The following is a 24161-nucleotide window of genomic DNA, read 5'->3' on the forward strand; positions in this document are numbered from 1 at the left end:
AAGCTACATATCTGAAATGTGATTATAATACTGCATTTTAACATAACTAAATAATTAAAAATTTGATAAGATTATGAGCTTTTATAAAATAAAAAATTGATGTATTTTTTAAAACTAGTACTTTCTAAAGCAATTGGTTTCATATTATATGTATCTCTTAAAAATAATCATTATTCTGTAGTATATTTTCCTTGTTTATAATGAAATATTGTATTTGCACTGTCTATTCAGAGTCTGAAAATAACTTTCACCTGTAGTAAAAAAGTCTGGTACTGACCAAACTCAGTATAACCAATAAAGATACGGTAATTGGTAGTTACAATTTTGTATAAATATATAAATAAATATATACCGTTTTCAAATGCATTTCAGGATACACAGCTCAATTTGAAGTCAGGAGCAGGCAGTCAATTTCTTTGAAAAATTAGACACTTTTTATTTGCTGATCTTTAGGCAGTGAACTCACCATCTCTGCTTCTGGAATAAACAGCTTTTATCAGAAGTAGGTTCAGAAGTAAACACATAACTTGCTAACTGTGTGTTTTACTGTTAGGGAAAACTGTGTTAAAGTATGAGCAGAGATAGCTTCTGAAGAAGAGAAAACAAATTATGTAGCTATTTCCTGAATTTTTTCATGCTTGTTCAACATTCTGAAACTCAGGATAATTTGTTTTTTAATACTTGAAATCAGAGTTTCACTACTAAGAGGAATATTAACTTAGGCTAACAGCAAGCAAAATTACTAATGTATGTTTTTGTAATGAGTAGATCCAAGTGGCCTTACAAGTACTGAAAAACTGAAGGATTTTTTTGCATGCCTTTAACATGGTATATCCTGAGAATATAGTTTTAGTGTACTTTAATGTTCTGATGTCACACTTGGAAAAATTGTTTCTGTATTGGAAAGCTTATTTAGAAACAAATTATTTTGTGTTTTGGATGGAAATTCTTCTAGCAATTATCTAATTGTGGAATGAAAAACAAATACTCAAAAAGCATCCAAAAATGAATTAAGCCAAAGTCTATACTGACAATTTGTTGACTTAAAAATTAAATTCCAGCTGGAGATAATGCCCCAAATATGATTTTGAAGACTACTTAACTAAACTTAGAATATTACTACAATAAGATAGGCAAATATATAATGAAACAAAAGCTTCTCAGTGCAGAAGAAATTAATAGCACAGTTTCCATGGTTTGACTTCTGAAAGTGCATTAACTTCTGCATTCAGTCACTTCTGTAATTGGTTCTGTCCCCTGCATGCTAACAAAGCATACAGATCTCAAATGTGATGAGTTGTAATGGTCAGTGTAAGAAAATGAACACAAGTACTCCACTTTCTTGATTTGCTTGGAATAAGAGAGCATTTGCTATGTTTCCTCAAAGTTCAGAAGTCCGCCTTCCTTTAATTTTGAAGAGGACTTGTATGTTTTGATATCTGTCATCTATTGATACTCTCTTTTTTTCTATGTCTCCATCTGTGCCTTTTAGCCCACATTTTAATCCTATGAAAGGCATTTTCACAAAAGAACAGTTTTAACAGGCCATACAACAGTTTTTACTTAGAAAATTAGGAAATACCCTAATTGTTTCTACTCTGAATTAAGAATCGATATCTGTGTGCTTGTGACAGATTCCTAACTATGACGTTTGATCAAAAGCCACTGTTAAAGGGAGCAAAATCATGGTCCAGGTAGCAGTTTTAGGGGATAATAGGGTAGCTATATATTAATCCATCCAAACTAAATTTGATTTTTTTTCTCCTGAAGTTTGAACTTAGATCAATAAGGTTAGTCTATTGCAAGATTCCACACTAAAATGTGACAGAAATGAAGTAAGTTTCATCCAATATTACACAGTATCAGTGAAATGTACCAAATTTATCAAGGAAAAGGCTCTAAGCAAGATGGTGTAACCCAGAATTAGATTTAAATGGGCTATATAGAATGTGCCAAAAATCATCAAGGAGTTAAGGGTTATTCACCTTTATTGTCCATATTTTTTACTGTTCGCCTTGCTTTTGTTTTGTGAAAAATGCCTGGTTTTGTTTTGAAGATGCTTGTTCTTTGTTGCAGAGTTAGGTATTCTACTGCCAGTGTATTAATCAAAATGCTTGCATGTGCTGTGTGCAGTCAAATCTATGACATAGTAACAGATACAGAATAATTGAATGGTATAACTTCCTTCAGAGGACCATGAAAGAAAACAGGGGCTTAGCAGTAACAAGGTTTACTTTGGGGAAATACATGTTTACAGCACAAGTTGCCCACATTCATCATATTTGTTACAGAAATAAATAAAGTGCCTAAAACATCCTGATCCTTTCTGTCATTTGTGCTCAACTGGCCTCAGCTGTTAGACTTACTTTAATATATCACAACAACTGTCTTTGTCTCCATGAATCACTGGGGAAAAAAAGGAGAGCAATTCCAGGGGGAGCCTGTTCTGGCCTGAAGGCACTACTCTTTTACCACTTTAATTCTGTTGGGTTTTTCTGGTTATTACGTCTGACAACCATATATCCTGAATCAGTATCATTTGGAGCAGGATTGTTCTGGAAAAGGGAGAAGTCAGTCATGATAAGGATGCCAAAACTAAGCTGTTTGTCCTAATTATAGGTATGAACCCCAGGAAGTACATGCCACCTGCAAGCCACAAGTGCCTCCACCTCACTCTTGTTTATCTGGTTGTGATAGTACGTATGAGCATTGAGGAGAAACAAGCAAAGTCGCTTTGGAGAGTCCAGTTTGGGCCCCTTCCTTACTATAGGAAAGTTGAAAATCACAGCTCCTTCCTATGTGCTTTGGAGTTATTTTATTGCTGACTCCATGTCACTGCTTTTAAAAGAAGGGGAAAGCACTTATGTGGATGGATAAAAACAAGATTGTTTCTGCATTACTATTAATTTTCTTAATCAGCCTTGGACTTCATTATGCAAAAATGCATGGATTTCTTAACTTTTTCAATTATGAGCTTTCTTAAGATTGAACTGTTTTCTAAACTGCACAATCCTCTATTGAAGGTAACTGGATAATGCTCATGCTTGTTCATCAATAACATTGATGAAGTGGTATTTCCCATTTGTTGCAGAATCCTGTACGATACTAAGCAAACTTTAGAAATGCAGTAAATTCATGTTTGGACAGCTTTCAAAAGCTAAGTTTTCCTTTCAAAAGTGAATTGCATGAATTTGAAATAGAGTCTCTGGAAAATGTCTAATGAAATCAGTAAGTTTTTGTCTTACTGCTGATTTTCTTTGTCTGACACTTGTAAGTCATGGGAATAAGGCTTTAATTCAAGGTATTCAAGGCTACTGAGATATTGGTAAAGGATATATTTTTTATTTAGCCCCCAGTTTACATGAAACCTCCTTTACCTTCTATAAACTTTGCTATTGCTCAACAGATTAATAATTTGGTACAAGGAGAGAAGTAGTGCAATTATCTTTACCTTTTTTTAAGAAATTTAAAGATAAAAAGTACTTGCATTGAGCCAATACACTGGATGTACTTGCCTTGAAGCATCCTATGGATCATGAATGGAAATTAGTTTCTTTGTCCTGCTGTTGTTTTTTCTTCTTTATAAAACAAACATTAGGAAGTCATATAGTTACTTCAGATTTGTTAAATTTACATTACATCTTCTTCCGGATGTTTTGTTTTGAATAGTAGTTTTTCTAGTCACTCAGGAGGTACCATCCTTCATGCCTTGTCCTGGTAGTGCTTTTTCACGTTACTACAGCTTTTCAGACACTGAAAACAAATATTTTGTCTAGAAGACTACTTAAAGTCTGTGCAGAAGTCCACCTGATGTGACGGTATTTTCAGAAAAAGTCCACGAGACCAACAAAATCAAGGTACTGCTCTCAAAATTCAAGTTGTAATCACTCCTGCACAACTTCTGTCTGTAACAATATAGCAGGTATGACTTCAGCTGAGGGAGGAACAGATCAAGATTTTGTTCTTCAGGAATTTCAGATTAGCAGACTCCTGCAGATTGCATCCTAGCAACACTCTGGATAATGGTGCCTACTGTTGAAGAGGTACTACTGTTTAAACACTTAAGACTGGACCAAAAAGAAAACTGTCCAAGTTTTGGCTGGGGAAGATTTTAATTTTTAATTTGGCTGAGGTAGATTTTAATTTTTTCGGTGGCTAGTATTGATCTGTGTTTTGGATTTATGCTGAACACATGGTTAATAATAAGGAGATGTTTTTGTTATTGCTGAACAGATAAGACCCAAGGCCCTTTCTGCTTTTGGTACTGCCACACTGGTGAGGGGACCAGGGTGCTTGTGAGAAGATACAGCCAGGACAGATGACCCAAAATGACTAAAGGAATATCATGCTGGTATATGAAGTGGGGGGAAATGGAAGAAGGAGAAAGAAGCCATGGCATTTGGAGCCACGGCATTTGTCTTCCCAAGATGGCTGAATGCCTGTCTGCCCACAGGAAGCACTGAATCAATTCCTATTTTTCTTTGCTTTTGTGTGCAGTTTTGCTTTCCCTATTAAACTGCCAGGACTTTTCTCACTTTTCTAAGTCTCTCCCCAGTCATATTAATGCAGGAATTAGTGAGCAGCTGCATGGGGCTTGGTGGCTGGCTCGGGTTAAACACAACTTTGCTCGCTATTTTAGCCCTGCATAGCTTTGTTCTAGATCCAGATCAGTGTAAAACACGCAAGTCCTCCTTGAAAAGGAGAGTGGAGTCTGTAACTTCTCTGCCAGCACAAGTGAATCATACACCTTTGTACACTACTCTGTAGATGTATGTCTTCTCTGTGCTCTCCTTCAGGATTGAGTTTTGAGGGATTTTTATAAGCCAACAATACTCAAGGGATTGAAAGCATAGCCTTCGCATGAAAGGATCTACAGACAACAGCTTCAAAGGATTATAAGAGAGATGAACTTTTCTGGTTCTTCACAGTATGACTTCTTATAAAAGATGACAGCAACCACTTCTTGTCCTGTCGTACTGGGGAAAAAAACCAAATAACAACAAAGCCAACAAACAAATCCAGAAGTAAAGTTTACTTTCACAGGGTGCATAGCTCTGCATGGAGTCCAAAGACCACCACTCTTGTCAGCAAGAGCCTGCTGGGCTCTTCAGGAGACACGCAAATGTGGAGCTCCAAATCTCTAGGATGCCCACACTGGAGCCAGGGTATCTCTGACACTTGGATGCCTATGGCTGCTACTGAACTCAGGCCTCCAGTACAACAAACCTGAGAGGAACCCAGGCTTTGAAATCCCCCTTCAATCCCCCCACTTCCTTGAAAGGGCATTTATTTTACTTCACTTGTTTCTGTCTTTTTTATGTCAAGACAACATTTTTAGGACACAGACGTAGTTTTGGAGATTCTACACCTACAAAGGAAAAAACAGTCGAAATTAAGTTTTTCACGTTTTCAAAACAACACGAAAGGGCATCGGCACTCCTATCTGGCCACAAACAGGCCCAGAGCCGGCTGAGGCCCAGAGCTGGCTGAGGCCCAGAGCCGGGGCGTCTCCGGGTAGGTGAGGGCCGGGAACCCGAGGAGGGAGGCCGAAGGTGAGGCACGGCGGCGTGAAGAGCCGGGACAGCTAGCAAGGGCAGAAAGAGGGCAAAACGCTGCCCGAGGGCCCCTCGACGGCTGTTGCAAGCACAGGGACGGCCCGGCGGGAGACGACAGCCGCGGCACCGGGGAAGGGGAGGGGGCCGGGGCCGGGGCGGTGACTCAGCGCCGCTCGCAGCGCATAAAAGGCGGGCGGCGGGCAGCAGCGGAGCTGGGTTGGCCGCCGCGGTCGGGGGCGTTGTGGCGGCCGTCGGGTCTGCTGGGAACGCGCCCGCGGGACACGACGGCGCGATGGGGATGGCCAAGCTGCGAGTGCTGTGCGCCGCCGTGGCGCTGCTGTGCGCGGCACCCCCGGGGTACCCCGGCGCCGTGCTGCCCGCGGGCGAGGGGGACGGGTACGGGGTGAAGCTGTGCGGCCGCGAGTTCATCCGCGCCGTCATCTTCACCTGCGGCGGGTCCCGCTGGAAGCGGCTCTCCCTGCTGGCGGTGGAGCCGGCGCCCGCGGCCGGTGAGTGTCCCTGGAGCGAGCAGAGCGGCAGGCGGCTGTCGAGGCGCTTCGCTCGCCGCCGAGCCACGGGCTGCGAGGAGGGATGGAGAGAATGGGAGGGAATGGGGAAGGGTGAGCGCCCCGCGGCGCCTCTGGCTCCTCCCGCCCTGCGCCGTTGAGGGAAGGTCCCCGTCCCTCTCTCGCTTTCCCTCTAGATCCTAGTTGGCATTTCCGAGACTTTTGGAAGGACGCCGTGAGATTCAGAGGGAAGGGGACGGCAGGCGCCGGGGCATTATTTGCAGGGATAATCCGCAAAGTTTTTGGTCAGTTCGGAGATGCTGCCGGCCGCAGAGGAGCTTCTGCTACAAAATCCCGCAAAATCCCACTTTTCCCCTCTCTTGGCCGCGTAGGGAGGTCTGTGGAGAGAAGCCATAGCCTGTCGCTATGGCTTCTCTCCCTTCCCAAGGCTCCGTAATTCCTGGGGCGGCAGAACGAAGTGGGGCTCCGGCGGGGTTTCCCTCCGGACGGGAGCCCTGGCGCCGCGCAGCCCGTCGGAGCTGCCGGGATGCGCGGGAGCGCACGGACGGGGCATCGCGCCCATGTTACCACTCCCCGGTGCTTCCCTGCATCAGAGAGTTGGCACGCTGGGGAGCGTGCACTCTGGTGCTCCGGGTTACAGTCTTTGGGCTGTGCTCTCAAGCTGCGGTAAACGTAACAGTAATTTTAAGTTATTAATTTATGTTGGTATTTTGAATACTGAAAAATAACGTTTTTTAAAAGGACAGAAGTTGTAGTTATGACTAAAACGTGCAATGGAAGAGATTATTTTCTTCTGATTATACACATTTTAGTGAAATAACCTAAGAATTCAGGCAGCTAATGAAGCTAGTATTCTGGGAATTTTTGCCACTTTTTTTCTCTCTCAACAGGTTGAGTGAAAGATAAAAGTAACCTTTGTAATTAAACCAAATTACTTACACGCAGCCTCTGTGGGAGTTATGTCCTTTCCCCGCAAATTTTGCTTTCCTTTTTGTCAACAGCAGCTTCTGATAACAGCAGTCACTAAGGAGCCTCTGCTATGCTGCATGAAGTCTAACTAGAAGACTTCACCCCAAAAGAGTATTAAATGGCAGTCACTGTCTAATTACTAAAGTAACTACAGCTACTTATATTTTTGCACATACTCAGGCTGCTGTTCTATCTGAAAGTTAGGTTCTATATACTAATTAGCCATATTTAAGTAAATATTGTGTGTTTACTTGCTGGATATTCTCATGTTCTTTCAGCTTTCTAAAACAAAAAAAAATGTATTAACAGCATTAAGATCACAAGACAAAGACTTGTTTCGGATTCTTTTAAAATTAGGAATTGAAGAAGATGTTTTTCTTCACATTAGCTGAAGTAAGCAATGCCACTTGCCTTGCAGAAGTAAAATCAAGAGAAACAGTGTAAGGTGAAAGGAAGTAGGGCTTTATTTTTGAGAACACTTTAGTCAGTGAGATGAAGAATGTTTCATAAGTAAATTCTGCAAGCCCCTGATATGCCTTGAGAAATGAAGGAAAAGAGAGTAAAGCATCAGTTTAAAATAGCTATAGAAAAATACAATCTAGGACTCAGTTTACATACAATCTTTGCTTATTTAGTCCTCCCTACATTTGTTCTTCACATGATGCTACTTTGTGTGATTGTGCATAGGAGAGGAGGGGTCTGATCTAATGCATCCAACAAGACACAGCTCTGTGGTGTTTCTGGATATGTGCCTTTACAACAAAATTCTGTTTCTGTGGAAAAATTGAGACTTCTCCATCAATAAAACTGCAGTTGTGACAGGATGCCTTTACTTCAGTTACAGTTGTTTCTGTGCATTCTGCATGTCTAACAAGAGGTATAGACTTTAAAACACAGATTCTGCTAAAAGTAAGCTACAAGTAAATCATGGTGGGGAGACTCCAAGTACTGGCAGTTCTCCTACATAACAGTGTTCCATTTAAAACTGAATGGGTTTTGTTGCTGTTTGTTAGAGCTGTGTAATCCTTTTGATGCTCCTACAGTCTGAATTTAAGATAAGTTTTCTCTTTAAAACAGATTCTGCACAAACAGCAAGTAACAAACTACTGGGAAGCTTCAACCTGCAATCAGTTTTGGATCCTGAAGTGGAGCAGCTGCAGAGAAGCAGCCCATTTCTTGGATGGGAGACGTTTAAGGACTTGTATAGTTTAAATTACTATAATGAATATGTACCTGTGGCAGGTGACTTTAAAAAGCTTGTTCGCCAGGTAGAGGAAGCTGTTCAGAAGGACAGAGGGGGAAAAGGAAATGCAAATCCTGTGGAATCAAGCAGCTACCTTTGGGCCAGGTATCCCAGAAGAAAACGGGAGTCTCTGGGTTTGGCAGGAATGTGTTGCAAATGGGGCTGTACAAAAGCTGAAATTAGTACTATATGCAGAGTTTAAAATCCTCTCTACACTTATGCATGAAATCAGTGTTTGTTGCAGTACTACTTGATTGATTACTTCATGGAGGAAGAAAACACTTGCTGTATTTTATCTTGTCTATATGTGCCAGTCAATATAGCTGGTTTTCTTTAAAAAAAACCCAAAACCAACAAAACAAACAAAACATAAATGTAATTGCAATGAGTTTGTTTTGCTGCAGTAACTTCTAATCTATATTTTTTACTAAGTCTTTTCATTTTAATGTTGAGCCTTTACACTTATATTACGAATGTATTATATCTTTGTAACACTTTAAGAAGAACTTCAATATTTCAATAAAATGTAATTATACTAAGTGTTGCCAAATTATTGTTCCTCTGTTGAAATAATGAATATAGAATCATAGGATGGCTTTTGTTGGAAGGGACTCTAAAGATCACCCAGTTCCATCCCCCCTGACATAGGCAGAGACCCCTTCCCCTGGATGAAGTTGTTCAGAGCCCCATCCAACTTTGGCCTTTAATACTGCCAGGGATGGGGCATCCACAGCTTCTCTGGGTAATCTGTTCCAGAGTCTCAACTCATAGAGAACAATTTCTTCCTCAATGTCTATCCTAAATTCTCGCTCTTTTAGTTTGAACCCCTTATTTCTACTGCTACTAACTTTCTAATGAAGAGTTCCACCAGCTTCCTTGTAACATCCAACAATAATAAAATGGGATTCATGGTACAAAGCTGTAGAGGAAGAATATTTTGCCACTTGAAATCCCACTTGACACTGACTCAGCTTGCTGATTATTTTGACCACATGTTTTCCATTTCCTTGTAGCTGCAGAATTGTTTTTATGCAGTGTTATCTTTATAGAGACTTTACTGCAACACAACATTTGCAGCCTGTTTTTTTTTTTTTATATTGATGTCTAGGTTTAAATAGTTAGAGTATTAACACTTCAGTCATTCCTTGTTTACTTTACTTCCCCATTTTTTCCCTACTGCTGCTGAGAGTGCTGGATGTGCATCAAGTAACTTGCTGTACAGACACTCAGACATCTTTCTGTGCATTCTTAAAGTATGCTGGTCTACACTAATTCGGATTTTCTTCTAAGTTGCTAATTGGTACTGTATTTATGAATAGCTGATTTATTCCTTGTAGTTTCTAATCCTTTTGCCTTCCTGCAAAGAAAGGATTAGTTTTTCTCAGCTGTAAAAAAAGTTATATTTCTAGCAATATGGTTCCTGAGGTGAGGGTTTTGGTTTTCCTGACCTCTTTGTGATGCTCAAGGTAACTTTGTACCAGCAGTTGACTCAGAGTATGCTTCAGGACTTAGGCTGTGTGGTTGATGCCTTTGGCTTTGTTCTTCAAATTATCTTTTGACAAGTATTCATTGATTAGACTACTGCTCTCTGCAATTATTGCATATTTTTAAAAAGCCTTTTCTTAAGATATTATAGTTACTGCAGGAATTAGGCATCTATCAATCCTTTTTATTTTTTTAAGACACGAGTTTAATTCAGTAGAGATTGGGCAGAATGGACATTCAGTATGAATGCTGTTATCTTCCACGTGAAAAGAACCATCTCTTCTGTCCTTGTAGAAATATTTATGAAGAAATGAGTTGTCTTCTTAAATGTCTTAGTTGTAGTGACTCTAAGATGCTTTTTGCCACTCTGAATGGAAACAGCAACTGTGTGACATTCTGCTATAGTTTGGGTGGGTTTGTTTTTGCAACAGATTAGCTAAATGTCTATAGCCTGGCTTCCAGAAACTTCTCTCCACAGATAGTTTTGGGGTTGGGTTTTGATTAGGATTTCCTATAAGATTACAGGAGGAGTTTGAGGGGAAGTACTCCTTATTTTTGAGCAGTTTCAAGAATTTTTGGAGTTAAGATTACTTAGTAGCAAGGTGAGGAATAAGAGGTAAATAGAATCCCTACGAAAAGCCACAATATGAGAATTCCATGCGAGAAGAAAGTGAAAATTATCCTGTATGCATTTGTCTTGCTAGAAAACTGTCTCCCAAACTTTTGAAAAGGAATATTGGAGAAGGTGAATGGTTATAGCCAGTAAATGGTTATAGCAGACTTGAGTGAAACAAAGATGTAGTTAAAACCTTAAATTTGTGAGTTGAATGGAACAATCTGGAGTTTAACTTGCTGGGTTAGATGTAAGCCATTGGTAAAACTATAAACAGTGTAAGTGAAAATAGTGTTTGAGTGGAAGTGTTTCAGGCTGAGATGGGATTATAAATAGAAAAATCAGACTGATATAAACAGGCTTTTCTCAGAGGCATGAGTCAACCCAGAGAAAAGGTGTAATTTGTGTTTTCATTTGGTTTCTCTAATAGGCCTTGTCATAGTCTGTAACAACTTTACCAGGCAGGCCATAGCAAAGGCAAAGGCACAGACAACAGTCTGTGTTTTATAGTAAGAAAATATTTGTGTACATATTACAGTGTGCAAATGGTTTCCTTTCCTTTTTCCTTCCCTTCCCTTCCCTTCCCTTCCCTTCCCTTCCCTTCCCTTCCCTTCCCTTCCCTTCCCTTCCCTTCCCTTCCCTTCCCTTCCCTTCCCTTCCCTTCCCTTCCCTTCCCTTCCCTTCCCTTCCCTTCCCTTCCCTTCCCTTCCCTTCCCTTCCCTTCCCTCCCCTCCCTCTCCCTCTCCCTCTCCCTCTCCCTCTCCCTCTCCCTCTCCCTCTCCCTCTCCCATGGCACTAGGCTGTATTTTCTAATGGTTTCTTTGCCATGTAGCCAAAGGTGACAATTATGTGTCACTCAATTGAACAGGTCTTGAGGATGCCATCTGCCTGGTGCTCGTGTCACTTGGTGTCCAGAGGTACTTTTTTAAGAGGAGAAACAAGGCTTTTTTGTAAAATGAGGTGTCTGACTATTTGGGTGGGGAAAGCAAACACACTTTGAAGTAAACATACTTTGGAGCAGACAGCTCAGAATGTAAAGTAATGATTGAGTTGGGTACTGATCCAGATAGCAGAGCACAGGGACACTGCTGAAAGTGCCTCTGGGAGTGCTGCCATGTGTATCCAGCAGCATAAACATGAGGACCACAGTGTAAGGGATCACATTCTGCTTACCATCACAACTGTTCAGAAACATACACTTTTTAATGAGGAAAAAATTGAGGTTTTTTCCAACATTTCTTTCACACACAAATTAGATATTGAGGAAAACATTGTTTTAGCAACTTGCCACTTACAGAAATTCCCAAAGTCCTGTTGATTATATCTTAGTATACGGGAAGTGTCCAATTTCTGGGTAATCTATTAAGATGTGTGAGCCAACTTCTGAACAGCTGTTTTTAGTTGATGAGCACAAAGAGGTATACCAGCACATTCCCATATTAGTGCTGCCATTTGTGTCCTCATGAGTGTATTCTGAATGTTTTGGGGAATTTTTTTCACTACGGGGGTAGTCTGAATCAGGTCTGACTATGACCTCCTAGAACAATGCCCAAAGACATGGGAATAATTCAGAGCAGTATGTAATAACAGGTTTCCCAGCTCTGTTCCCTGCTATTTCCTTGTTTTAAATCTGATGGAAAACTCTTAATGCAATTATGCAATGTGTTGATTGCCGTATAGCTAGAGCCCAGTACCTCAAGTAGTGATGATATGTAAGAACAAAGATGGCTAAATGTGCTACAGAGAACTGTGTTGCAAGTCCCAGAGACTTGAAAGATACATCTCCCTCCTAACTCTAGTCCTGTTTGGCCAATTCTTTATTTTGTCGGTTGTTTAAACCATAGAGGAAAATGTCCAGATTCATGAGTTACTGAAGATCTGCTGTCCATTTTTTTTTCTTTTTTAGCCTCCACTTGCAGGCAGGAAAAACACTGACATTTATTTTTGCCTTCTGGCAGAGCTGGAGACAGACTCAGAGTTAGCACTCTGAGTTTTAGGGAGACTTCCTGAGACTACAGTGTTTCCTACTCAGCTGGCAGTAGAGAAATGACTGTAGAAAATGACAACTCATTTCCTACTCAGCAAATGGAACATGGATAGATTTGTATCCCACCTTCTGCTCTGCAGTCACTCACCTGTATAAGCAATTAGCTCAAAGGGGGTTCTTTCCTAATTTTTGCCACACTGCCACCGCACATTGAATGAATTCTATTCACACAGCTTTCATGTATCTTGGGAACAAACACCTGGGAAACCTGGGCTCAAACCAATGAGCAAACTTAGTCTGACTGGGTGTGAGTGCAGAGAGTCAAGAGGGCACCCATCGGCTCTCTGGAGATGCCCACTATGGAGGGGCTTTGATCCCAGCTGTGAAAGTATCTGGCCACACCTGGTCAGTCTGGGAAATTCATTAACACAATAATCTCTTAAAATTTATCTTTGAGTCTAAATTTAACTATAAACTTAGATTACAGATAAACTAAATTAGTTGACCTGAATAGGTGGTTGGAGATCCAAAAGATCCCTATGACACAGTCCACTGCTATCAATGAAGAGGCCATCAGGAAGCTAGGCTCTTTACAGCAGTATGTGGGGAGAAGATGAGAGAAAATACTGATAAAGTGAAACATGGAGGCACAGGCTGGAGATGAAAAGAAGCCTTTAGCCCACAAGGGTAATTTTGGCAGCAGGGCCATGACCCAGAGAAGTTGCCCCCAGTTTTGAGGAATTTTCAGGCCTGTCGGGGTAATGCCTGAAGGAGCCTGGTCTGACCCTGCAGCTGAGCATACCATGGGCAGAGTGTGGGACAGGAGCCTCACCCAGCATGCATTCCTCTGAGATTTCTCCTTCAGGAGTGCTGACCTGATACAAAACAGTAATTGATATAAAGACTTAGATGTGGAAGGAAGTATTTTCCTGGTGTGATCTTGAGGGAGCTAAACTGACACATCTTAGTTAATTATATACAAATATTTATTCATTGTATGATATTGTTCATTACATACTAGCAGATAACTAGCATTTATATATCTATACTTACACTATAATTAGGTTATTACATAGGAATAGGACAAGGACAAGGAAGAGGACAGGAAACAAAAAATGGCTTGATGTCTTAAATAATATTTAAAATCATGTATTAATTGGCATGCTAGAGACTTGGTTGGATGGTGGACACAGGCATGTATGACCCCTTCAGAAAAGATCTTTAACACTAAAAGGGTATTTCCAGGATGTTTATTCTTAGACCAGAAGGGCTTTTGGAAACTGGAGTGACTAAACATTTCTCAGTAAAAAGGATATTGCTGTTATGCAGGGGACTATGGTAGGCTGCAAATAAAGTTGTTAATGGAGATGAGTCTTTCTCTGTGTGATCAAAGGACTTAACAGAAAAACGTCATACTATTGGGAAATTTAAATTACCATTTTGATGAGAAAGTGATACAAAAGGACACAAACTACATAGAAAATTCAGGAAGGTGTTGAAGCACTCTGCAGAAGATGGAGAAAACAACTGGAAGAAAGTGTGCTACTTAAGAAAAGATCTAGCTGAGAGTGTGGACACAGTGGGCACCATAAGAAAAGAATTTACCAACATAGAGTAGCTACAAGGATTAAAAGTATTTCCCTGATTTTAATTCATCACATTATTAGTCACTTACCAAGGATCTGTTGTTGATTAATGATCTGCCTCAGGCATGGCAGGATCTGTCAGTGTCAGGTAAGGAATCTGAAATCCCAAGAAGTGTCCCTACTCATGGGGACAGTCATCTGTTGCACAGTCCAGCTGCAGTTCAGGCAGAGCTGCAGCTGGGTCCATCCTGATGGTGGTACCTATTGAGTGAAGTAGTTGGCTGCTGGCGAACAGTAGAGGCTAGACAGATGCCCTAATTTTAGCTATGGTGTCCTGTTCCCTGCGTTGGATTACATGCATTCTTAGGTTTGGAACACCATTTGAAATCTGGAATATTTTCCAGACCACATTTATGCCCTTTTATGAGGGCCAGGGCTTGTTAAGTTAGGTGTTTGCCTCCCCCAGGCTTAGACTCCAAAATTGTTAATAGTTATCTGTGGGAATTCAAAGAAGATGAGAGAGGTTTCCAGTGGTAGGAAAAAAAAATATAAACTGTGCAAGACTGGACAGAAAACTACAGATCAGAATTTAGTCTAATTCAAAGGGCAAGAGGAAATGTAGCAAACAATCAAGTGAACAATATGAGTACTTAGATGATGAAGTGCCATCAACATGGATTAAAAAAATCAAATCAAATATTGTGATTAGATGTTACATTTCTTGCTATCAAAACTTATAGTATTCATAATTAAACCAGGGTAAGACAGAACAAACTTAATTACTAGAAAAGATTCATTCTGTCAGATCCTCTTTGAATCATGTTTCTGCTATTTAACAAAGGTGTGTTTTCAAGGCAGAGAGACAGATCATCTGAATTCACAGCATCTTCCCTTTGGTATAGTATTATTTGACATTTCTATTAATTGCTTACATGGAGTGAGACAGTGAAGTTGCAGAAACTGGCAAACAGATGCAGAGGAATTTACAAACAGTATTGAGAAGGAAGGGACTGGAATTACATTGGAAGGCTTCAATCTGGTCTTCAAAAATTAGGGAAATTACTTCCTATGTTTAGGAACAATCAAAATCTTTTGCTATCAAAACATTCTTTTAAACAGCAATGTCTTTGGCTGGCTTTGCTGGCACACAAATGAATAGAGAGAAAGGACCCTTATGGTAGTCCTTTTTTTCTTGAAGACTGAAGTCAAGCTTAAGTTCAACCTTAAACGTTACTTGGGATCTTCTCAGAGGTATTTTCAGAGGTAAGAATCTGCTTATTTGTAAGCGCCACACTCCCCATGCAAAAGCTGCTGTATGCAGACTAGATGTTAAGGCTGATTTACCTTTTTCATTTATAGATCAGTATCTTTGAGAAGAAGCCAGAGCTAAAAGTGACCTGATAGTTAGAAAAGTCCATTGATCTGACCAGATGTAGCTCAGGAAACACATCCAACATCCACATTTAATAGCTGCCTTTTTCAACTGCTCTTGATGTAATTGTTTAGCTTTTTGTCATTTTGTTGTTCTTGTTAGTTAAACTCAATAACAGATTAATTATTGCTAAGAGAAGTTCTTGTTGGGGAGAAATTACTGCAATTTTAAATGCATTGCAATACCCTTAAGCTAGATACTCAGATAAATTTAACTATTTTAAATAATTGATTTGTTAACATTAAATTTCTTCATGAAGTCTTCTAAAAGTTATGTGAAATTTGTTCTATACAATGTAAAGACCAAAGCTAAAATGACTTGTCTAGGTTCACTAGAAGAGGAGACAAGAGTACAGTGTCAAAGTGAAATCACTTATACAATTACATTTGTTGGACACTTATTCTTTTTTTAAGAAGACAGTAATATGATTCAGCTGTATTACAGAGGAGATGAAACAAAATGATAATTTTCTTTCCCCATGCAACATTCTACCAGATATCAACCAGATAAAATTGATTGTTTATATTTAAAATATTTGTACTGATCACATACTTTGAACTTAAACAGAATTTTTTTGCTACTCTTGTTTAGGTAGTCTGATTTATGGCAGTTCTGATACAACTCTGCAATAGTATGTTTTTTTTCTCCTGACATGCTTAATCTAGCTTTTGATTCTCTTCACATTTCCATTTCTTCTGAGAGTCTTTTCCAGGGTGGCAAGTACCTTTATTGAAGTCATCTGACAAAACTGCAATCTTACTATTGTCCCTTATTACAATGAAACAAATTGAGATGTGTGTAATCAGACTTATCTCCACAGGTACAGTAGTTCAAGACCGAAGATTGACTGAAAATTATAAGTATTCTGTTCTGTCATTTTTTATGCAAGCAGAACATGCTTGACATGTTCCTCTCTGTTCAATCATTCAATTTGAAGATCCTAAAACACAGACAATAGAAGAAAATGGTGTTTGGGGGACATCCAGTGTGTTGGACCCTGGCTACTATTTATTGGACACTGCTCATTACTAGACAGTGCCCTCAGGGGGGAGGAGGAAAGCAGACCAGAAGGCACTGTGGCCACTCAAACTGCAGCTGAGTCAGGGGAGTAACCCCTGCTGGTAGCAGCTGCCCCTGCACAGAAGAAGAAATCCGAAACCAAATCAGTTTACTTGGTGAGAGATGAAGAGGAAGCAGAACCCTCACCACAAGAGGAAGAGGCAGGGCCAGAGATAATTATGCAATCCCCACCCCTCGGTGAGCTACAAGACATAGGAAAAAATTTCAACCACCGAGCGGGGAGGCTCTGTTGGTCTGTTTGCTCCAAAGCTTTTTATTGTGTCACATGGTATGAAACCAGATGGTAGCAAAGCCAAGGAACTGAGATCCCTGTCACAGAATTTGGGCAATGACAAGGGGATTGGGAAGAGGACAGAAACTCTTAGCCTCCAGAGGTGATTTCTGTCAAATGGGAGGGAAAGGTGTTCTTTGTAGGAAGACTAGTACACAAAAGGGTGTTTGCTGCTGTGAACAAAAAAAAAAAAAAACATTCCACAAGATAGTGCCCAAAAGCAGTAAGGTGCAGAAAGCTCACACAGCTTTATGTCCCTTCCCTCCGCCAGTCTGAAAACAACTAAGAGCTGGAATAAAACAAACTTGGAAGACAGATCATCCATGTTGCGCTGCTCATTTCTTTTTTTTTTTCTGGATTGCTGAGCTCAGCTGTGTTTGGCACTGTTCCCCAGGCTTAGCTTAGTCCCATGTGGCTAAGGGCAGCACCAGTGGGGCTTGTTTTGGCTCAGCTGGAGCTTTGGGCTCTGCATGGCTGCTTCTGCTCTGCCAGAGCCAGGGTGTTCAGTCCACTGGGCCCAAAAGAACAGAGAAAGGACCAGGGTGACAGAGCAGGGCTGAGTGCACCAGGTGATCCTGACACCTTCTTGGCTAGGGAGAGCCAAGATGGCACACCTCCCCTTCTTGCTGATCCTTGGCTTTTCCTGCTGATACCATATCCCCATTGATATGTGTGTGGTTTGCAGTAAACTGTGTTGTCACACCCACACAGTACTGTGAACTCCATCCCCACTCCCTGTAACCAGGGCGCTGTGAATGTGTGCTGCAGTCCAGCAGATCAAGCAGGTAAACCCCTGTGGTATGGTGGATGATGGTCAAAAGAAAAATACGGGGGGAGGCAGTCTGCAGATCACCCAAACCTGCCAAGGCAAGCACTATGTGGTTATAAATAGTGGCACAACCACCGGATGGCTGGAGAGGTGCCCTGTGCCTCCTGCCACCAGCTGGAACTCCACCTTGGCCCTTGAGAAACATGTCCTGTTGGGACATGGCACCCCTGAGAGAAGTCAGCTGGACAGTGGGACTCATTTCAAAAACAACCTCATAGACATCTGGACCAGAGAGCACAGTATTGACTGGGTGCCCTGCCCAAACAAAACCTCCATATACTATGGAAAGGAGTAAAGTCCCTGTGCGCCATACGGGGAATGTGTTAGGGAAAACTGGACTAGTCCTGCCTCAAGCAAAGGCAACTCATCTGTGAGACTGGTTTTGCTCAAGGACACAGGTATAATGGTTGGTAACACCAAGGGACCAGTTGTGTATTTGATAAAAGCATTCAACTCGGTTCAAGGTAAATGATGGTAATTTTCATTAAAAGTGGTGGTAATTTTCCCATAAGTTAAGCAAAGTCAAATGGAAAGATTGTAAAGTAATGAAAATCAAGACATCAGAATTTCTAACAAAGAAATGTAAGGTGGTGTAAGGCACTTCTGTCTTAGAGACTTGCACCGCTTTAAATACTGAGAACAAAAGGAAGTATTTCTTCATCCCAAATTAATTTTCTCAGTAAAAATCTTCGTTTAAAAAGAGATTAAAAGCCCTCAGTAGGTAACACCTTTACTTTGGTACATCTAAGTTTCTTCCAGTAGATAAATGCTTAATATGGCTATTCTAGGAAGGTTGGAAAGTTGTATGTGCTGTATTTTACCTCATCAAATGGAACGGCTGCCTTCAGCAGTGATTTAAATACCAGTAACAAATTTTAGTGTGCAAAAGAAAATGTTGGCAGGCATGTGTCATCCATTGTATTCAGTTTTTATTTTATTTTCACTATCCAAATGCAAAAAGAAACACACAGTTAAGTTTCAGGTATGGATACACAGTTTTCTAAAAATATCCCTTTCATGCTCTCTTGACTAAACCATGTGTTCAAATGTTTACATTTCAATCATAAGTGGCAGGTATCTTTTCCTCCCTGCTCCCTACCACCAAGGGACTTTTTCTACTTTAATATAAAGTACTGTAAACCTCTTATTCAAAAAGAAAAATTCAGAACAAAACTTCTTAGTCAAGCATCTGTTCAGAATTGTTTTCTGGCATGGCACAACATTATTAGTTTATTTTGGTATAGTAATGATTGAAATTTTTTCAGCCAGGTTAGGTGTCTGTGAATATTTCAGACTTAAGGCAGGCAATACACAGTTTAGAAATATATTACCACATATTTGTCACGATATGGCATTTTCAGTAGAAAAATCTATCAGTTTTTCATAATTCATTGTGCATTTCACATTTCAGAAAGCTTCTCCCATGCTGAACATCATCCTTCTTCCTTTAGTCTTGTTCTTCTATACCTCTGCTTGTGCTCTCAGAACTCTCAAACACCTAGAGGTGTTTGTGATCCTACATTCCTGAAAAGCTTGCTTTCTTTACACAAGAATTACATTTCTTCATACTTAATACAGTAACATCTTTTCCCATACATTTCAGGGCAGCTGGTCAACATCTTAACTAAATGCAACAATTAAAAATTTAATTTTGGGGAAAAAATATAATTCTTACATATACTTTCACAGTTGTATTCATCAGCACATTTAACAACAATTATCTCAGCTATGGAAGCTTTTAACCAGTACTAGGACTTGACAAGAACATGTGTTTCTTTTCCTGAAAATTCATTTCTCCTCTGGCTTACTACATGACTGTTGCAAGTTTGTGGAATACTGTGTGGAATATATTTAAAAACTAACTTTGAAACTTAACATATTTATACTGATAGACAACAAATCAATACTACACAACACAATACTTGATTGCAGAGATTCTATAAGATACATTGTGCACTTATTAAAAAATTCTTTCACTTACAATGTAAGTGCAAAGCAGTAGTTAATATTTTAATTCTACACTGTAGTAGCAGTCATGTATACATAAACCAGCACTTTTTCTACCAACAAAATCAAACAGCATGTTGGGTAGCATAATGATTACACTAATGTATTACAAATGCAATGCCAACTGAAGACATTTTCTAAAACAGAGTACTTAGTCTATTAATACAAATGCCATGTAAAAATATGACACTATCAATGCTACTGTAGATCTGAGAGCTTTTAAAATAAAAAATACAGTGTTTTTTGGTGGTGTTGTTGTTTTGTTGGGTTTTTTTAAAGGTTACACAATTGGCAGTAGCAAATTCAGCAAAATCACTACATTTACATCCTCAACAGCTTTTTGAGAAAGTCACCAGGTCTGCTCTGGGACCTAAATATTGACACTACACATACATCTCTATAGACTATACATCTCCCAAGTCCTAAGCACTACTTGGTCCTATTCTCCCAGCTAAGAACATTAATCCTAAATGCTCAAGCCCTTGGCACAGGCCTCTGGTTGTTAAAAAAGACTGTCTCTGGCCAACAGCACACAGTTACACTGCAGTGTAAAGATACGGCTTTCTCTTAAAATGATATAGTACTAAAGTAAAAAAAAAAAAAAAAAAACTGAACAAAACCCAGATCAAAACAAAAACACTCCACAAGACACTTACAAATAATCCTTGAATTCACCACTACATTTTTGCAATCAAATAGACTATGTAAATAGTCAAACTGTAGTAGAACAAGAAAAAGACCTTTAATTCACTTGAAAAATTAGCAGACTGGAAGATTTCTTCATTGCATTACACAAACTTCCCTGAGATTTTTACATAAATTATGTTTAGTCTACTATGTATTTGAAACCAGTGAGCTACTGAGTGTCATACACTGCAAATGTTACATAATTCCTGCCTATGTTATTCAGCTAAAATGCTGTCTTGATACTTTAAAGCTTTATCTCCTTTGTTACAAAAATACACATACACAGAACTGAGACTACAAATGCAAAGACATCGTTTGCACAAAATTTCAAATCCTCAAAGCAATGTATAGAAATTGAGAAAACATGTTAAGTTGAACATAGCACTTCAAAGTTCTTTGCAGCTTAAAAACTGACTGTGAAATTGTTTTGAAAAATCATCTATGCAAATGCTTGGTGGCAAGAACACTAACAGAAATAGTTTTAAATGCAATAGGCAGAGAGAAAGTTGATGCTGCTCTCCATATTTAGCACTCTCTTATACTATAAAATAGTAATTTTGAGGGAGTGACTGTGGGAGAGAAACATCACAGTGGTACAAAATACTGCTATACTGGCACTTTATTACACCAAGTGAGGATGTTTTCGTTTTGTTTTTTTAGTTTTTTTTAAAAGCTGAGGTTCTTCAATTTCTGATAAGATGGATGTAGTTCACCCCAAATATTAAGGAGGCTCCACAGTGAAAGTAACCTCTGTTTCACTAACTCACTGCCACAAATTTTAAAAACTAACACTTCATTTTAAATATAAATCTGGATGTCAGGTCAGTTTCCAAGCTGTATATCCCCTTAACTGAACTTCTCTCAGCAGAAGTCCAAAAAGAATCAGCATTATACTTTGCAAACAATAATGCTTAAGTAAAAACAAAAACAAACAAACAAACAAGATTATTTGAACTAAAAATAAACAAACCCTGCAATTATACTGCTTTGACATATGAGATTATCCCCAAGTTTTTTGCCTCAAGGCAAAACAGAAGCATTCTCTTCTCCAAAATTTTTTGTTGCTTATTTCAAAAGCTGAATTATACAGCATTCAGGTAGCTCTGATCTCCTTCCAGTTCTCAGTAACTGGAATCCTGTCCTTGCCCTATGGTGAGTGTGAGCAATTGCACTTGCAACTCCTTCCAAACAGTCTCATGTTGGGTATTTCCACAGAAATAAATACGCTTGGGCCACTTCAATATAGAACAGGCTTGATGTGGTTGTGACTGGCCATATCAGATACTGAGTTGTAAGTATTCTTTTTCTGTGCTGGAAGGAAGATATTTAGATGATCATCTTAACAGCAAAGTGAGGAATTGAGAAAGTGAGGGCCTTTTTTAGATTTTTAATCCTGCTTTGAAAGTTTCAATTCATTCACTTATGACTCCATGAAAATTACAAGGATGGAAAGAAAAAAAGAGCAGCATTTAAAAGCAGTATACTTAGCTTTTCCTTATTTACATTGAAGACACTGCCTTGTGTAAAATGAATTCCCTTCTATGTGTTATCGCTGTATCTTCAGTACTATAAAGGCAATCTAATATTCATCAAGGGAGGAGTAAGAATAAAAGGATAACATCTTTGCTTTTTCATTTTTAAATTAAAATTTTTGCATGGATTAGTAAGTTGTCTGTCTCTCCCAGTAAAGCGCAATTTGCTCCCTGTCCCTCAAAATACTTACAGCACATCACACAGCTACATCTCTTTGGATATACTGCTGGCTGATAACTGATTCAGACAGGCACAGCAAACCACTACTGTTTTGTTACACAGAGAAGCCAGTTCTGCATCAACAATGAAAAAATCATGAAACTGTATTAACAGACAAAAGTCTTTGTGCAACACACAAAACAGGGTGCCTAGTCACTATTTCTCAGTGTAAAAGCATTTCTAGAAGTCTTTTCTGGGCATCTCTACTTCAACAAAGAAATACATTGGTTTTTTATCTGTTAGTTTTGTCACATTTTAAGTCACCTCTTTTTTGTACTGCCAAGTAAGGCAAATAATGGTGTTGCTGAATGACCATCCACTTTTAAATTTAGAAAAATAATTTCTTTCCCTATTGAGAATTTCAACATGTTCTCATAGTAACAACTATATCCTGATAAAAAAGGCCTAGCAGGATTCTCAGTATGCAGATTGAAATAGGGTATTTGCCACACAGATTTTACTTCCAGCAAGGATAAGATGTGTGCACATGTACATATGTCAAATATACACAGCTGACCAAGTACATTTTGTTCTGCATTCCAACTCATCCTCTGAAGGAGTTTTTTCATCCACCCATGTTTTCTCTTATATGATCCACTCGCTGAGCAAGATCCCGAAAGGTGGGGCGCTGGGCAACATTATTGTTCCAGCATTCTTTCATGATAGCGTAAATCTGGAGAAGAAAAAAAAGGTAGTAGGTAAACAGATACCATACATATTTACTTGAAACTGGACTAAAGAACATCCAGCTTAACTTTATGCTTCCAAACAACAGCTGCAGAAGAGTATACCTGAACTCTTGCCCAGTGACAGCAAGAACCTAGGATAGATGGCTCTGCAAAAACTCTTATAATGAAAGACAATTTTTTAAAAAGTTAGCATGAAAATTCATTCAGCTGCTTTTTGAAATTTTTACAAGACTTATGTTACTTTGATAAGTTTTTATATTTTTTTCTTGCTCTTTTTTTTGAGAAGCTCAAAAATGCTTTAACATAACAAGCACCAGTATGACCAGAAATCAGATTTACAAAAACAGTAATTCTAAATAAGACTTCCCCTGAGAAGTTACCATATATTTCTCCAGAATTTGTATACTAAATTCTTAATTATTCTTCATATATAATCAGAAATAAGCAAAAAAAAAAAAAAAAGTTACTGTGCAAACTGAACCAACATTGAAAGATGTTTCTGCTACAGTAGTTACATGGCAACAGTTTTCTTTTTGCGCAAAGATGTACCAGATACCTGGTCTCATACAACTTGCCAAGCTCTTCACCTGTACTTTTCTCATTCATTCAATCTAGATTGTTATTACTAATTTCTCATACTTTCAACAGTTTTCCACATATTGCTTAAGAACAGTCTGTACAGCTACCAGGAAAAAAATTAGAAACTGTTCCTTATCTTTCAGCAGATTTGAAACACCTGCATTGACCAAGCTGCTTTAGAACCAAGTCTCAAGCAGCTTGTAAGCTGCAAGATAAGCTGCTGTAAGCTACAGGTATATGGAAGATTTATTATCTGTGATGACTGGCCTTCCAGGATCAAAAGGGGATGAATACGGCTTCTGACAGAGACATTTCCATCTTGCTTTGATAGCTGGAGAAATGTCAGATACCGAAACCTTTGCGTTAGTTAAAATACAGTTTCAGTAAAACAGATTTATTATCTTATACATATGACATTCAGGTTATCTACAAAAAGCCAAACCTTTCCAATTCAACAGTTGCTGTACTGGTACATAAAATGCAAGAAAGGTTCTTCAAAGACTTCTCTTTCTATTCTCTATATATTTTTTCCTCCCCAATGGCTTCCTGCCTCATTTGTACCATTCTTTTTCTCCTCTATTAGATCACTTGACCCTGATGTTTTCTCTTTCACCAGTTTTAACTGTATTATTTCTTGACTTACTGCCAAGTGTGCTTGACTTTAAAGGGATGCAGCAATTAATCTGAGCTGGCAATTACATATGTAAAGAACAACAACCCATAATTATTTTCCTTCCATTTTTTCACTACTGACTCACCTACACAGCCCAACCAGGTTAGTTTGACCGAACCAGGCTTTGTGCACCCTGCTCTGAAGAATAGAATACTAGAAGATGTAGGAGTGGTATGACAGTATTTTTAAAAGTATCT

General features: G+C 39.2%; 2 protein-coding genes across 4 annotated transcripts in view; one reads left to right on the plus strand and one right to left on the minus strand.

Annotated features, from left to right (window-relative positions):
- Positions 1 to 5836: 5836 nt before the first annotated feature.
- LOC131571492 (relaxin-3-like) lies at positions 5837 to 8786 on the plus strand. The gene is made up of 2 exons (XM_058824232.1): positions 5837 to 6064; positions 8129 to 8786. Exons 1-2 carry the CDS (start codon positions 5848 to 5850, stop codon positions 8494 to 8496), a joined length of 585 nt encoding a protein of 194 aa, XP_058680215.1. The 5' UTR covers positions 5837 to 5847; the 3' UTR covers positions 8497 to 8786.
- Positions 8787 to 18498: 9712 nt separating this feature from the next.
- JAK2 (Janus kinase 2) overlaps positions 18499 to 24161 on the minus strand; it is an 86902-nt gene continuing 81239 nt past the window's right edge. For all 3 annotated transcript variants that reach the window (XM_058824329.1, XM_058824328.1, XM_058824330.1), the window contains one exon: positions 18499 to 22696. In XM_058824329.1, the coding sequence (XP_058680312.1) occupies positions 22589 to 22696 (108 nt within the window). In that variant the 3' untranslated portion in view covers positions 18499 to 22588. The remainder of the gene's footprint in view (positions 22697 to 24161) is intronic.

This window comes from Ammospiza caudacuta, chromosome Z (assembly GCF_027887145.1).
Source record: "Ammospiza caudacuta isolate bAmmCau1 chromosome Z, bAmmCau1.pri, whole genome shotgun sequence".
Classification (NCBI taxonomy): domain Eukaryota; kingdom Metazoa; phylum Chordata; class Aves; order Passeriformes; family Passerellidae; genus Ammospiza; species Ammospiza caudacuta.